Source organism: Scyliorhinus torazame, chromosome 15 (assembly GCF_047496885.1).
Source record: "Scyliorhinus torazame isolate Kashiwa2021f chromosome 15, sScyTor2.1, whole genome shotgun sequence".
In the NCBI taxonomy this organism is placed as follows: domain Eukaryota; kingdom Metazoa; phylum Chordata; class Chondrichthyes; order Carcharhiniformes; family Scyliorhinidae; genus Scyliorhinus; species Scyliorhinus torazame.
The window spans coordinates 153,440,209-153,457,065 of record NC_092721.1 but is presented as its reverse complement, the minus strand read 5'-3'; the positions used below and the strand labels follow the sequence as shown (position 1 = coordinate 153,457,065).

The 16,857-nt window shown below is 46.1% G+C and overlaps 1 protein-coding gene across 3 annotated transcripts in view; it reads right to left on the bottom strand.

Annotated features, from left to right (window-relative positions):
- Positions 1 to 16,857, bottom strand: part of LOC140391911 (microtubule-associated tumor suppressor candidate 2-like) — a 766,862-nt gene that overhangs the window by 69,815 nt on the left and 680,190 nt on the right. For all 3 annotated transcript variants that reach the window (XM_072476954.1, XM_072476953.1, XM_072476955.1), the window contains one exon: positions 8,931 to 8,997. In XM_072476954.1, coding sequence (XP_072333055.1) covers positions 8,931 to 8,997 — 67 coding nt within the window. The remainder of the gene's footprint in view (positions 1 to 8,930; positions 8,998 to 16,857) is intronic.

Genomic DNA, 16,857 nt, shown 5'->3' with positions numbered 1-16,857 from the left:
TATAGGAAGTATCCGTCAAAGAAAGTTGTGCATTGTTGGTCTGAGGAATCGGATGATCTCCTACAGGACTGCTTAGAGTCAGTGGACTGGTCAGTATTTAAAAACTCTGTGACCAGCCTGACGCCACTACAGTAACTGACTTCATTAGCAAGTGTGTAGAAGACTGTGTGCCAAAGAAAAAAATCCGCGTGTTTCCCAACCGGAAACCCTGGATGAACAGGGATATCCACTGCTTGCTGAAGTCTAGGTCTGAGGCATTCAAGTCAGGCGACCCTCACCTCTACAAGGAAACCAGATATGATCCAAGGAGATCCATCAAAGATGCCAAAAGACAGTACTGGACTAAGCTAGAGTCCCAGGCGAGCCACACGGACCCCCGCCGTCTATGGCAAGGTCTGCAAGACATAACGGGCTACAAGATGAAGGCATGTAAAATCACTGGCTCCAATGCACCCCTCCCTGATGAGCTCAACGCATTCTATGCACACTTTGAACACGAGGTCAGCGAGAGCAAGCCCTCCACACCAGAAACCTCGGATGAACTTGTATCTGAGGTCACCATTGCAGACGTCAGAGCAGCGTTCTCGAAGGTCAACCCACGGAAAGCCACTGGCCTGGATGGGGTACCCAGACAAGCACTCAGGTCTTGTGCGGGTCAGCTGGCGGGGGTATTCGCGGACATCTTCAACCTCTCTTTCAAACAATCTGAGGTCCCTATCTGTTTCAAGAAGATGACCATCATCCCTATACCAAAAAAAAGCCAAGCAGCGTGCCTTAATGACTATCGTCCAGTGGCTCTGACATCCATCATCATGAAGTGCTTCGAAAGGTTAGTCATGGCACAAATCAACTCCAGCCTCCCGGAATGCATTGATCCACTACAGTTCGCCTACCGCTGCAACAGGTCCACAGCAAACTCTATCTCTATGGCCCTGCACTCTACCCTGGAACACCTATATAACAAGACGCCTGTGTCAGACTCCTATTTATCGACTACAGCTCAGCCTTCAACACCATCATTCCTACGAAACTCATTTCCAAACTTCATGGCCTTGGCCTCAGCTCCTCCCTCTGCGACTGGATCCTGAACTTTCTAACCCACAGGCCACAATCAGTAAGGATAGACAACAACACCTCCTCCACACTCATCCTCAACACCGGCGCCCCACAAGGCTGTCTCCTCAGCCCCCTACTATACTCTTTGTACACCTATGACTGTGTGGCCAAATTCCCCATCAACTCAATTTTCAAATTTGCTGATGACACCACAGTAGTGGGTCGGATTTCAAACAATGACGAGACAGAGTGCAGGAATGAGATAGAGAATCTGGTGAACTGGTGCGATGACAATAATCTTTCCCTCAATGTCAACAAAACGAAGGAGATTGTCATTGACTTCAGGAAGCATAGAACAGAACATGCCCCTGTCTACATCAATGGGAACAAAGTAGAAAGGGTCGAGAGCTTCAGGTTTTTAGATGTACAGATCATCAACAGCCTGTCCTGGTCCCCCCATGCCGACACTATAGTTAAGAAAGCCCACCAACGGCTCTACTTTCTCAGAAGACTAAGGAAATTTGGCATGTCACCTACGACTCTCTCCAACTTCTACAGATGCACCATTGAAAGCATTCTTTCTGGTTGTATCACAGCTTGGTATGGAGCCTGCTCTGCCCAAGACTGCAGGAAACTACAAAAGGTTGTGAATGTAGCCCAGTCCATCACGCAAACCAGCCTCCCATCCATTGACTCTTTCTACAATTCCCACTGCCCTGGAAAGGCAGCCAGCATAATTAAGGACCTCGCACACCCCGGACATACTCTCTTCTACATTCTTCCGTCAGGAAAAAGATACCAAAGTTTGAGGTCACGTACCAACCGACTCAAGAACAGCTTCTTCCCTGCTGCCATCAGACTTTTGAATGGACCTACCTCGTATTAAGTTGATCTTTTCTCTACACCTTGCTATAACTGTCACATTATATTCTGCAGTCTCTCCTTCCTTCCCCATGTATGGTATGCATTGTTTGTACAACATACAAGAAACAATACTTTTCACTGTATACTAATACATGTGACAATAATAAATCAAATCAGGTGCTGTTGTGCTTGCTTGGTGGTAGCGTCGACGGTTATGTATACCCCTAGGAATTTGAAGCTGAATTTGAAGCTGGAATTTGAAGTTACACAACTTGGCAGTGCAGAGGGGAGACCACCTGGACCAGGAAGAGATGAAGGACTGCCACATTTAGGGGAGGCACGGTGGTACAGTGGATAGCACTGCTGCCTCACAGCATCAGGGACCCAGGTTCGATTCCGATCTCGGGTGACTGTCTGTGTGGAGTTTGCACTTTCTCCCCATGTCTGTGTGGGTTTCTTCCGGGTGATCCGGTTTCCTCCCACAGTCCAAAGATATGCAGGTTAAGTGGGTTGGCTATGCTAAATTGCCCCAAGGCGAGGTTTCGGGGATAAGGTAGGGATTGGGCCTCGGTAGGGTGCCCTGTCTGAGGGTCGGTGCCGGGGGGAAGCCTCAGTCTTGGTGGTCATGCCCTCAGTATGAAAGTCATGAGCTGAGACATGCAGAGCACATCCCGCACCATGGCCTTCATTCGGACACCACCTTCGCAGTATTGGCCTCGTTGCGAAGGAGTGACTTGGATGTCTGAGGAGAGATGCTGACAACCTTTCCTGATTCACACGACTCTACCTTTGCAGTTCCAAAAGCTCAGGGATGACCGGCACCAGGGGCACATCATCAGCCAGAGGCTCAGCAGTGTCCAGGGCTCCAGCATTCCTCAGAGTGCCGGATCCCTGGGACGTCCCTGCCTCCACCTGTTGTGGATCATCAGCTGTGTGGTTCTCATCAGTGTGTGACCCGGAAGCCGGTCTACTGGGTAATTCCAGCGAGGTGTGAGTATCTGAGTTAGTGGAGGATGCGGGTGACAGCTGTGACGCCTCTTTAAGGGTTATATCTGAGAAGTTTCCTTCAGAGCTGCTCGGGTCTGGTGATTCCAGGGGGTGCAAGGATGGTCCTGGATGCTCGTCCGAATGCCCTACAAGGGAAGGGAGATGGCATTAGCACATCGTGGGTGAAAAATTATGCAACATGTCTACTCGCATGAGGTTTCAGGAATGATCAGTGCTGGCGGACTCCTGCTCCTCCCCACCCAGCTCAAGGGTTCTTTACTCATGTGAAGTCAGGTTTTGGAGCTCCCACATGACATGCCTGCTCACGCCTGTTATACTCAAGTTTGTCCTACGGAGAAATTGATGGGGAGAGTATAGGTGGGTGTCCCGCCAGTTCAAATAGTTGAGGAGTGGCATTTGTGGGGCTGGAGTGGGAATGGGGGTGTGAGGAGCAGAATTAACAGTTGGGGGCAGCATGTAAGATGGGGTGGGGGGACTGGATGGGTGTGGGGAAGAGGTCCTCATCACTTGTGAGCAACCTGCGAGGTGTCTGGCTGAGAGATCACCTTGGAGGTGTGAGGAGGGTGCAGTGAGAGACTGGAGATAGCAGACCTACCCTGGCCACGCGAAGAAGGTGATTCAACTTCCTGCTCTGCTGCCCATCTTCTGGAACTCACCAAGGCAGCTATTGCCTTCCAGGCGGGGGTGGAAACCCTGCTGGTGGGTCGCCTCCAGGACTTCCCACCTCTGCTGCACACCATCCAGGAGTCCGGTCAGGGCTCCCCACTCACAGATCTGGAACTAGTGCCGGGGAAGCGTTTATATGGAGATCCCCAGTGATTGCAGAGATTAAGTTCCCCCAGGGTGCGTGAATCAGCAGGAGGGCGTTCATAATGCGCGTGGTTCTCGTGGGAAGAAAAATCTTTCTTTAAAAGGCATATATTTCGATGAGAGTTCCTGCTAGTCACTCTATGTTTCTCACTGGTACTGACACTTTGTCATTTTCTGGTAAGATTCCATCCATTGTTTCCCTTCAGGACTGTTTGTGGCTTTGGACAGTAAGAGAGGAGGTGGAAGTGCAAATGTTGTGTCTCCTGTGTTTAAACGGAAACATACCGTAGGAAAGGGAGGGGATATTGGGGGTGACTGAGGTGTCGACCAGAACGTCATAGAGGGAATGGTCCCTTCAGAATGCTGAAAGCAAAGGATGTGTTTGATGGTGGCATCGCACTGGAGCTGACGGACATGGCGGAGGATGCATTGTTGGCCGGTGGGGTGGAAGGTGAGAGCATAGGGAACCTTATCATGGTTTTGGGAGGAACGGGAAGGGGTGACAACAGAAGTGTATGAAATGGATCAGACATGGCAGAGGACCCTGTCAACAACACTTGAGGGGAAACTTCAGATGAGGAAAAGGAAAGTGCTAACATGGAAGGTTGTATCAGCTGGACAGATGCGACAGAGACAGTAAAACAAGGGAAATTGATTAGATCCTTACAGGAAGTGAAGGTGAGGAAATATAGTCAAAAGTAACTGTGGACTCTAAGGAGTTATAGTGAATATTGATTTATATATGCCCCAAGAAATAAAGGCACAAACGTCAAGGGAAGAGTTGGAGAAGGATCAGGTGAAGGTGAGAGATGGTTGCAAGCAAAGTCAATGTAATTTTCCAGTTCAAAACCGGAGTAGTGCAAGTGTCTTGCATTGAGGAGCGCAGATACCGCTGAGTGTTGGAGGACTGTAGAAGGTTCCAGAGACAGGAGGCGAGCGAGGTGTGGAGCGAGTTGAATTGAAAACAAGGATGAGAATTTTAAAACTGGCATTATCAAATAGGCCACTTGTTACATACCCCACCGCTTTTCCTTTCATTGGTCCGATTCGCTACGGTCAGTTTTCCACCTCTGTCTAAGCTGAAAATGATCTCCAATAATTTCGAGGCTAAAATGTTTAATTCAAAACTGCTAGAATAAATAATTAAAGCCAAGTTGCTGCTTACCATATTTGATGGGAGGTCGACCCAAATCTGAACAAGTCATCATGCATTTCATGGATTATGCTTTCGAGTGTGAGAATGACCTTCAGAAAAATGTCGAATTACAATTTAAACTGTATATATTATTTAATGCACGGACTTTGGGATGCATTCTCAGCTGAGTGTTTCATGTTTCTTAACCATCATTAGGAATAAAGTAATAATCAGAACCACATCATAAAATTTTGATGTCGCAATATCATTACAAAATGAACCTTACCCAACAAAAGCCATAGCAATTGAAAAATGATACTAACTCATTTTTATTAAAATATCGGCTCGATTAAAAAATTATGAAAGGAGTCTATCATACTGTGTGAGCAGCTATGAGCTACATTACAATTAATTGGAATAATAATGAGGTACTGAAGCAGAATAAGTCTTATCAATGAAATCTATTTTGAAAATAATGTGCAAAAAGCCATGCGTAACATTAACATTGATTTCATGTTTCTGTGCATTATTAAAAATTTAAGCAATGATGGCGATCACGGTATAAACATTAAACAATTTATTTGGACCGGCACTCTGAAGCTGAATGAACATCAGTGACTGCAAGCAGGAATGCCTCAGAATCAACTGATTTAAATTCATTCACAGTGCCAGGGTCAGCAATCTTTCTAATTCTCTCATAAACAATGATCATTTCAATAAAAAGTATTCACTAATTTAACAGAAGTAAACAAAAACATGTTTCACTTATTCATATTTCTTTGTAGCACGGAAGTCAAAGAATAGAATGCGCCATGCCTATTATTAAAATTTCCATGGGCAACCATAAGACGCTCTGGGCCTCAAGGGCCTGGCTGCAAACTTGGGTGTGGGGTGGAGAAGTCTGGCCCAGCTGGCTGTGTGGCACTAAGCATTGGCGGACTGGGTAGCTGGGGAGCAGGTGTACTGTCATTTTGATAGAGGAGAGCTGCTGCTTAACCTACTCAATCCAAGGACACTATCAAGGAACTGCGCTTCATCACGCCTCTGGTTCTGTGCGAGAAGAGAATGCAGTGGTGAGGTGACACGCAAAATACCCCTTGAGTACTGACTCCCACAGCCAAGATAGCACCAATTAGAATTTCCATTGATTAGCAGATTTCAGCAGAGGCTCGATTGTGCTTGTGGCCACTATGTTATTGATAGAGCTGGCCACTCACTCCATGTTGGATGACCAGGTCTCCATGTTCTGCATGAAGACCCGACACATGATGGAGTTGGATTCCTCCAAGCTCTGCAATGTTGTGCAAGTGCTCTTTAGCCAGCTGCTCTGCGTATCAGCATTTCCTGGTGTGCCCTTAATCATCTTTGGTTGCCAGGGCCCATGGGGTCAGCTTCTACGTCCTCTGTACTGGAGCTGATGTGTGGTCTTGTCATCTGGTGATCTGGCATCAGTTCTTTCCTATCTCTCTGCTTTAGCTGCCATACTTGCTGCCAATGATTCACCCTGTGCAAGTCCCTCCCTCCTCTAAAGTATACGTGGTGCCAGTCCTGGGCTCAGATTGAGAGACTGTGCATCTTCAGGAAGAATGACCTCTTCCAATAAAATGTCACAAGAACATCCACATTTTCAGCAGCTGAAATTAAAGAGGTTAAAGTTTAGTTTTCAGTGTAAGGGTGAGTGGAACAAGATGAGTGGCTAGTAAAAGAAGTTACAGTTCATCATGCAGATATTGCAAATGGAGAAGGAAAAAAAGAATAGAAGTCAAGAACAGATATGTAAAAACACTACCTGATATCTCCTTCAGCGATGCTTCTCACCACAGCCATGCCAATTCCCACCTGCCCATGAGGTCCAGTGTGGGTTCTTCCACACGAGTATGCAGGCGGACTCAGATGCCTCATGTTACGCATAACCTTCTCTTCAAGAAAGAAGGAAGTCTGTTGATTATTTCTTGTCAGGTGTTTAGGGAATTTGTCTTTCATAGTCAAATTGTTTGTGTATTCTGTGGAAGTGGCAATGTTTGGATAAGTAAGGGGTGCAATTGGGTGGCAATAGAGTGGTCAGAGTGTGTGACTGGAGGGAAGAAGTAGAGTGGTATGGTGCAGTGATAGCAGAAGAGTGAATGGAAGCAGGGAGAGGAGAAATACTGGGAGCAGTGAGTCTGCAGGTAGGCGTGAGGAAAGGGTCAGAGCGCAGTATTCCAGCGAAGTCAATTGACTTTACCTTACATTGCAACATTGCCATTGGAGCTAAGCTTCTGGCATCAACATCAACTCCAATCTCTTGCCACAGGCAGCAGTATTTCTGGGAGTGCTTTTTACTTTGAGGTGGAAACAGAATCCCGTACCGATCCACTGCCCGTACCAGGATTTCCAAAGCAATATTGCAGAAACTGCGATGGGGACTAGATCTGCAGGTTTATGCTGCCACTGCTTTATTCGGAAGCATTCCTGCTGTCTGCACCAATTTCACTTCAAACAGTTTTGTTTTAAGGTTCTCTTTTTAAGTCTTTCCCCCCCCCCCCCCCCCCCCCCCCCCCGCCGCATTGGAGGCCTTTTATTTTGCTATTATTTCCCATACTATATTCAGTGTCTTGAACTATTTTCTTTGGTCTACAGGTGACATCCTGCAGGCTTTATGTAGAGATGAAAGAAAATGTCATTTAGAATTACAAAAGGAAAAGTACTTGGTTATTTGAAGATAATTTTGTCTTTGTCTCTAACCCAGAACCACATTTCTAATGATTTCTGGGCAGTCACTTGTAATGGTAGGGCAATCCAATTTTGGTCCAATCTGCAATCTGTTAATGTTGTTCTATTATCACCTGATTAGAAGTGTGATTAGAACCGTGCCATTCAGTCCCTCCGTCACCAGTTGAAAACATGATATGGTGCTCCAAATATAGTGGCTTGATATCGCTCTCTTAGAGTGCAGGCTGTCCTCTCTTTCTGAATTGAAACTGAGGGTGAGACTTTAACTCATTCAAAACCACTTCCACAGAGTTAAATATGGACCCTCCAAGTTCAAAGTTAAATTGATTAAAATTTAATAGGTTAGCTGAGTCACCATGCTTTTGTATTATTGTCAACCTTTGCTTTCCAAATTAATCTTGATCCTACAATGATCAGTTTTTAAATTTTTGCAGCCAGAAGGAACACGTGCACGCACACGTTGCCACTTAAACAAAAGTTTAGGAACAGCCATTCTTTAGTTCAGTCCCCAGGATAATGCCTTAACCAACCAGTCTCAACCTGCTTGGTTTGAATTTGAACAAAGCTGGGCAGTTAACTATTCCATGCTGCAGTCACCATGGCAATACCTCCACCAATTAAGAGTCCACTTGCCAACCGATCAGCACTCTCTTTTCATGCAGTACAAATTGTTGTTCCCTCGTTACAGCTGGTAATTTTTTGCAAGTTATCCTGATGGGTGATGTGTCATTTTTTAGCAATACTTTTTAATTTTTCCTTGGTATTTATATTATTGTTTACTATCAGTTACAGATAATAAAGTGCTAATTAACTAAGCACAGTTTATTTCTCATACCATTATACAGCACATGAACTTTTGGTGTTTATCTTATTCAATTTATTAAACTCCTGTCTGTACCTCAGCCTAAAGGAATGATGCACCTTATTTGGAAATGACTCACAGTGATTTGGATAATAATATTTAAACATTTACTCCAGTTAGGCTGTACTAACATCTAAGACTTGAAAACATCCATTAACATGAAGCAAAGTTGGAACAAAGTTATAGATAATTCATGAAACAGTGTAATGAAGCCTTATGAGATGAAAATGGAGATTATGCAGAATTTGAAAGTATGGTAAGAGAATCACATGATGACACTCAGGCTAGGGCAGAAACAAGTCGTGATCTCATCACCATATCTGCAGGGTGAATTATGGTCCTGTATTTCCCCGATGGAATAAAAGTAGCCATCAGACCCATATAAATATTTCTGTGCATTTCCTTTTTAGGAATCTTTTAGAAAAAATATATTGTTAGAGGACAAGCAGCAATAGTTAAGGAGCATTTAATTGTTCAGCTTACCGACTTCCTCCTTGATATGAGCAAGCTCAATGGAGAGCTCTTTCTCTTTGATAAGGACGCTTTCATTCTGCAAATAAGGATATAAACATTTAGAATACAAGGACTAGGCAATTGTAATAATAGGGCACTTTGGACTCTGCCCCCACCCAGTGAACCTCATGGAATAAAAAACAAGTTGCTTCTATAACAGGCGGGGGTGACCCAATCTGCCTAACTGTTACCCAGGCAATGACAGTGGAAATCTACTCCTGTAATCTGTACTTCCTGACAAATGTCTGTTCTGAGGTAAGTGTTCACAATCACAATTAACTACGCACATACACCCCTGGAGATTTTAGTTAATGTACTTTCTACGATGACCCCAACCTATCCTTTATCACAGTAACTCATTGAGGCCTTTTTATTAGCTACTAAAGTCAGGAGCTACCTTTTCTGAGACTTGCACGTCCAGAATTATCTCGGAGCTGCGAAACATTAAATAGTTACAGGAGATTAGTAAATTGCAAACTCAGAAATAATATGCAAATCAAGAGGCTCAGAAATAATATGCAAATCAAGACAAAAACCAAAAAAATAAGCTTCTCTTCAAATTGAAAAGCCAGAGATCTGAGATTGAAAAACTAACTTCCAGTGAAAATGAAAAGCAACCACACACATTCTCCCAGCCTATTCAAATGTTTATAAAATAACAGCGATAGTGCAACATTATTAAAATATAGGTTAAAATAGTGAACAAAACTTCGCTTTGGAGTTGACCCCTAATTATAATGTCACCCAGTAAGACAGAAAATGGTCAGATTAAGTTAAGATAGTGGATAGAGTTGTGAATTGAACTGCAGCTTTGCATATACCCTGGATCTTCAACATTTGCAATATAATAATATAAACCTGCCAGGCCACTACAAATAAAAATTGGGTATTTTTCCTCATAAAACACTTTTAGAATCATAAAGTCAACCCCAAAATTATTTCAACTGGGGCTGCACCATGACTTTAGTCTTCACCCTGCATCAGTGGAACAAAAAGAAACAACGGAAGCTCAATTACCCTCTTGTCCAGGCAGCCAAAGCAGTAATACTGCTTGCAACAGCAATGGCCCATCCTAGCAGGCTTGCTGATCCACAAGCCTGCTTCATTCAGTCGGTCTGCTCATAAGTCCTTTGCTGCAATGATTTTTAGTAAATGCTGCACACTGGCGACAGTAGCCACCGCTCCCCACTCCCCCAACCTACATGTGGCACTACAAACTACCTTATTCCTCCTAATATTTCCAGACACACATAAAGGGGAGCGAAGTATACAGGGAGGTTATCGACATCCTGCTCAGGAGGAGGTTACTGTGCCAGTGCATTCAGCATCAGACTGAGGCTGATCAATAAGGGTATGTCGCTGATTCCGTGACTCTTAAAGCTGACAGCTGGGGATTTGTAAATGTAATGCACAGAAACAAAAAGAAACAAAAGTCCACAACAAAAAGTATATAAATCGCTGATTTAATGAAGGAAATGGTTCCCTGTAATCAGCTGTGGCATCGATATAAATCTACATTCCTGGCAGCTGGCTGTAGCCATCAGTCGTGTATTTAAAATAGGTCCCTTTAAAAAGTCACTTTTGTTACACAGCCACTAGCTTCATTGTGGTAATGGGTGGGATTACAATAATTCAAACCCAGATATATGCAAGATACCTTTGTTTAGTGTACATAAGAACTAAAGTGGCACTGCACAGTACATCAATCAATTCGGATTTGTTCCTTCAATTTATTGCGTTCCGTTTTTAAGATTGTGTACACAGCCTGAATTTTACAACAGCAAAATAAATAAAAATCAGACTCCATCAGCATCTGAGAAGCAAAAAGATAGGTTTGTGTTTCACAGAAAGCTTTTGTTGTAGCTGACGTCTTCTCTGATGCAGATGTATTTTCTGTTTTTTATTGCAGGTCTGCAATATTTGCAGGTTTTTCTTTTTATCTCCATGTAAGCTGAACATAGAATCACTAAAACAACCATTCACTACAATGGGTAATGAAAGTTAACTTAAGAGATGGAGCAATTTAAAGTTATTTATCTCTTAAATGCATCAAGAGGAAATGTGCATTAATTACTAAGAAAGAAATGGCTGACATTTAAACATTATTGTCCTCCTTTCAGGTCATCAATAACAATTCACTGATAAGGGAATAATTTTACAGTGTTGCAACTGTTATTATATAGGCAGATTTGGCAGTTTTCTGTGCACAGTAAAGGTACTCACGAACAAAGGAGAACAATGATCATTTTTGGTAAAGACAGGTTTGCTAGCCATGTTACGTGAATTGCCTGATCTTTTATAGGGGAGATCTTAACAATCCAGCACCAGGCAGAGCCTCAGTTTATAGTCCTTCCAGAAAGACAACGGGCTGGATTTTCCAATTTTGCGGCTAAGCAACGACGCCGGCATGCGAATTGTGGCGTTATATGACGCCGAAATTGGCGCCGAACCCTCACCGATCCTGGGACCGGTGAGAACCTAACAGCGGCACCAGGTAAAACTCCCTGCTCCCATGCCAAAAGCCACCGGTGAATGGCCGGGTTCGTGGCTGCGCATGCTCACGGCGATGACCTGCAGCGGACGCGCCGTACAATATGGCGTCAGCCGTGCGCGGACCCGACCTGCCAAATACTGCCCCACAGGACAACCCCTGGCCAACTCCCACCACTCCTCCCAGCCCATGTGGAAGCCCCACCGTTCCCAGGCTCCCGGCCGACTGTGATAGCGCTGCACACAGTCTGTGGCCACCATGACAGGTTCCTGACCACTCAGACCACACGTCAACCGCGCGGTCGGGAACTCGACCCATTGGAGGCGGAGCATCGAGGGAGGGCCTTCCGATGACCCGCCAACACTGTTCCAACGGTGTGCAACGCGATGACGCCATTTCGGAGGGGGTTGGAGACTAGTAAACCGGCGTCAGACTGGCACCGCCCCCGATATGGGTGTCGGAAGGGATTCTCTGTCCGATCACCAAATTCGATATCGGCTCAGGGTAATGGAGAATCCTGCCCTACACCTTTGAAAATGCAGCATTCCCTCAGTATTGCGCTAAAGGATCAGCAGAGTCTATGCGTTCAATTCCTGGAATGGGTCTTTGGTCCCACCACCTTTTAGTGTAACATTATGAGCCCTGCAGAGACTGATAACCTTAGAAAAATAAATTTGAGCTTCCAGTTGATAGCTGAAAGGTTGACACAACAAGATTTCACATTTTAAAATCTTTACTGTAACAAAGAGACTAAACATAAAATTGACCAAACACTATTTTTGCAGGTACTTAACCTTTAAACTACAGAACAGAACATTCCCCTTTTTATTTTTAACGCAACCAAAAACAACTTCACAGGTATACCTGACATCGTCTCCTAAGGAGTCATTTGATTTTCCTGGGCCTAGTTCAATGGGATTCTTAGCGTCCGAGGGTTAAGTTCCATTCCTTTCTTATCCCAGCCTGGTAACTTTTAACCCCAGAACCGTCTTTCACAGTGAGGGTTTTTCCTGGAGATTCTCCCTCCAGTGCAGATCTTCCAACCTAATTTCAAGTCCTCACAAATTTGGTCTTTTCAATCCGAGCATGAGCTCCCATACACATTTCTGCACACTAAATAATAGAGCCTTTTGGCCTCCAGCTGAGTCATATCTGCCAGATCTTGACAAACCGCATCTATCTGTGAGTTTTCATGGATATCCACTCTCAAAGCCCATCTCCATGGTAATGTGAATCGCATAGGCCTGGTATCCAGGTGGCAATACGGATAATCTATCCATGAGGCAGCAGCTTTCTTTCAACTTAAATGGGCAGTTTAAAGAATAACTGCTCATGATCTGACATTTTCAACACCTTTCCAGGACTTTGGGGACCATCAGTCCAACCACTGTAAACATAGATGCTGCTGCCATTATCTCCAAGTGTGAACACCTTAAACTTTATTTTCAACAAAACAGCCTAGGCTGCCCCTAAATCTATAGCAGCCACATGGCCCAGGCCTGTTGGGCGGCACGGTAGCACAGTGGTTAGCACTGTTGCTTCACAGCTCCAGGGTCCCAGGTTCTATTCCAGGCTTGGGTCACTGTGTGAGTCTGCACGTTCTCCCTTCTCCCCGTGTCTGAGTGGGTTTCCTCCGGATGCTCCGATTTCCTCCAACAAGTCCCGAAAGACGTGCTGTTAGGTAATTTGGACATTCTGAATTCTCCTTCTGTGTACCCGAACAGGCTCCGGGATGTGGCGACTAGGGGCTTTTCATAGTAACTTCAATGCAATGTTAATGTAAGCCTACTTGTGACAATAAAGATTATTATTATTATTGTTAGGAAGACTTCAGAACAAGTCACATGACTCCCTTCATTGTATACAATCTGAAAGACACAGTGTAAAAGTATACATTTTATTATTAACCTCATATATGTAACAGTACTATCACTGAGCCAAGATGACACTATCTTCTTGTTATACTTGTGGTAGAACTGTGTATGACCTTCTTTGCAACTAATGACCCACAAATGTCCTAATTAGGTCCAAGACTTAATCATGTGATTTTCCTTCATAAAAATGAAGGCATTTATAGTTCAGTGAAATTCGATAAACTATGTTACCAGATGACAGAATCGTAGAAACATTAAAGACATGAAGGAGACCATTTGACCCATCACGTCTATGCTATTTATTGAGCTAATGCTATAATTATTTTACAAAGACACGGTTTTACACTGGTAAAACTGTCTTTTATTTTAACCCCTGGCAATTAAAAAAAAATTGATCATGGGATGTGGGCGTCGCTGGCTGGGACAGCATTTATTTCCCATCCCTGAGGGCATTTAAGAATCAGCCACATCGTTGTGGGTCTGGAGTCACATGTAGGCCAGACCAGGTAAGGATGGCAGATTTCCTTCCCCAAAGGACATTAGTGAAGCAGATGGGTTTTCACGAAAAATCGACAATGGTTTCATGGTCACCTTTAATTCAGACTTTTTGTTATTGGATTCAAATTCCCCAGATGTTGGTAAGGAGAACTTTGCAGTCAACTGGGCAGTGCATGCCTCCATCAATTTCATTGCCATAAAAGACCTGTCTGTTTTACCAGTATAATCTCTTTAATCTTTGTCAAATAATTACAGCATTAGCTCAATAAACAGCACAGGCATGGGGCGTCATTCTCCGACCCCCCGCCGGGTCGGAGAATGGCCGTTGGCCGCCGTGAATCCCGCCCCCGCCGAAGCCTCCGGTACCGGAGATTGGGCGGGGGCGGGAATCGGGCCGCGCCGGTTGGCGGGACCCCCCGCTCAATTCTCCGGCCCGGATGGGCGGAAGTCCCGCCCAGAAATTGTCTGTCCCGCTGGCATAAATCAAAGCTGGTATTTACCGGCGGGACCAGGCGGCGTGGGCGACCTCCGGGGTCCTGGGGGGGGCGCGGAGCGATCTGACCCTGGGGGGTGCCCTCACGGTGGCCTGGCCCGCGATCGGGGCCCACCGATCCGCGGGCGGGCCTGTGCCGTGGGGGCACTCTTTCCCTTCCGCCTCCGCCATGGCCTCCACCATGGCGGAGGCAGAAGATACTCTCCCCACTGCGCATGTGCGGGAAACTGTCGGCGGCTGCTGACGCTCCCGCGCATGCGCCGCATTTCCACACCAGCTGGCGGGGCAACAAACGCCATTTCCGCCAGCTGGCGGGGCAACAAACGCCATTTCCGCCAGCTGGCGGGGCGGAAATCACTCCGCCGCCGGCCTAGCCCCTCAATGTTGGGGCTCGGCCCCCAAAGATGCGGAGCATTCCGCACCTTTGGGCCGGCGCGATGCCCGTCTGATTGGCGCCGTTTCTGGCGCCAGTCGGCGGACATCGCGCCGTTGGGGGAGAATTTCGCCCATGATGTCTTTAATGTTTCTATGATTGCCATCTGGTAACATATTTTGTTGAATTTCAGGGGGCAGAGGCAGGATGCATGGGTACAGTAAGATAAAAGCAAGTTACTGCAGAAGATCGAATCTGAAACAAAAACTGAAAATGCTGAATGATGTCAGCAAATCTGACGGCATCAGTGGAGAGAAAGGAGCTAACGGTTTGAGTCTGGATGACTCTTTGTCAAAGCAAGAGAGAACTCGAAATAGGATCAAATTTGATCCCGTCAATTGCATCTGCGAGGATTCAGCACTGGGCCTTTTATTGGCTGTTTATGAATACTCTTTCGGCATCGCCAGGGACTCGGATTGCCAATGCTGATAGAGTGAGCTGCCTTCCCCTGCAGATCAAATCCGCAAACCTCCCTACGACGGACAAAGTGGTTGTAGTCCTGAAATTTATGGACTCCTTGCCCGTCATTGTGTCATGTATTTGTGACTGGACGCAGACCGCCCCAACGGTTATCAAGGTGCGGCATCTGGTGCCATATGGTGGGCAGCATCGACACTTACCAGGGGAGTTGAAAGCTTTCTCCTCCAAGCTCTCGGAGCTGACTGTGGAAGATGGTATCCTTCTGTGGGGCATGAGGGTTGTTGTTCCAACAAAGGGCCAGGCAATTGTGTTGAAGGACCTTTACAATTGGCACCCCAGAGTGTCCAAAATGAAGATGCCGGCGAGGAACCATGTCTGGTGGCCGGGTTTGGAAGCAGATATTGGCCCAACAGTGCTTGACCTGTCAAGAACACCAGAAGCTCCCTGTGGCGGCACCACTCCACCATGGGCAATGGCAAGGTGTCCCTGGTTCGTGTGCATGCCAATTTCACCGATCCATTCCTGGGATCAATGTTCCTCGTCCTGGTGGACACCCACTCAAAGTGGCTGGAAGACCACAGAATGGTGACGATCATCTCCCAAGCGACCGTCGGACAATTGCGCATTTCATTTTCCACTCGTGGAATCTCTGAGGTGCTCGTGACAGATAATGGGGCCTCTTTCATGAGTGAGGAGTTTGCCCTTCTTGTACATGAGATTCGTCATGTCTGCACTACCCTCCGGAATTGAATGGCTTCTCACAGAGCCGTGCAAATGGTTCAACGGGGACTAAAGAAACTGACTTCAGACTCAATGGACACCAGGCTGGCAAGACTTTTGTTCACATACAGGATCACGCCGCCCACATTAACCTCGGTGGCCCCCGCTGAGATGTTAATGGGTCGTACACAACTGAGCTTGATTATTCCGTCATCAGTGTGAAGGAGGACTGTAACCAAAATCTGCAAGGGCATTGACCAGTTTGACGTTGACCTCTACCATTTTGCACCTGACGATGCAGTGTTCATTCGTAACTTCAACGATGGTGCTCGCTGGCTCTCTGGGATTGTCATCTGACAAACAGGACCAGTGTCTTACCAGGCTCGACGGAATTTGGATCACGTTCGCTCACGCAGGTTGCTCCCTCGTGAGGTTCTTCGAAAGAAGCGTGACCTTGATCCTCCGGCCCAATTGTCAAACCAGCCTGCTGTGAATACGTCCAGTCTCTCTCGACGCCTACTTACCCGAAGTGTATCTCTCGACTCTGAAATGGAGACGCAGACCTCTGAGGTCTCGGACACCGATCAGCCACCTCCTGCAGTTCATCTGCCATGGTGTTCCTGCTGCGGACTATGTTCACCAGAACGGTGTATGCCAACCAATCCAGCTCATCAGCTCAATGAAGAATTGCCAGGATCGAAAAGATTCCGACGCCCCCCACCTGTCCTCCTTCTCCACCTCGTTAGTCGTCGGGTGTGGGGGGGGGGTCTTCAGACTTTGTGGGAGAGGAATGGAATAGCCCGCTTGGGGCATATGGGGTGGGAATGATTATCTTCCCCGTGGCCCTTGCGGAGTACGAGCTTCCCCGCTACGGGCAGGGGAGCTCTATTGACCTCCTTATAAAAGGTCGGCCATAAGGCAACAACCAGAAAAGAACCTGGTAGGGATCTACTGGGCTGTGTTTATAT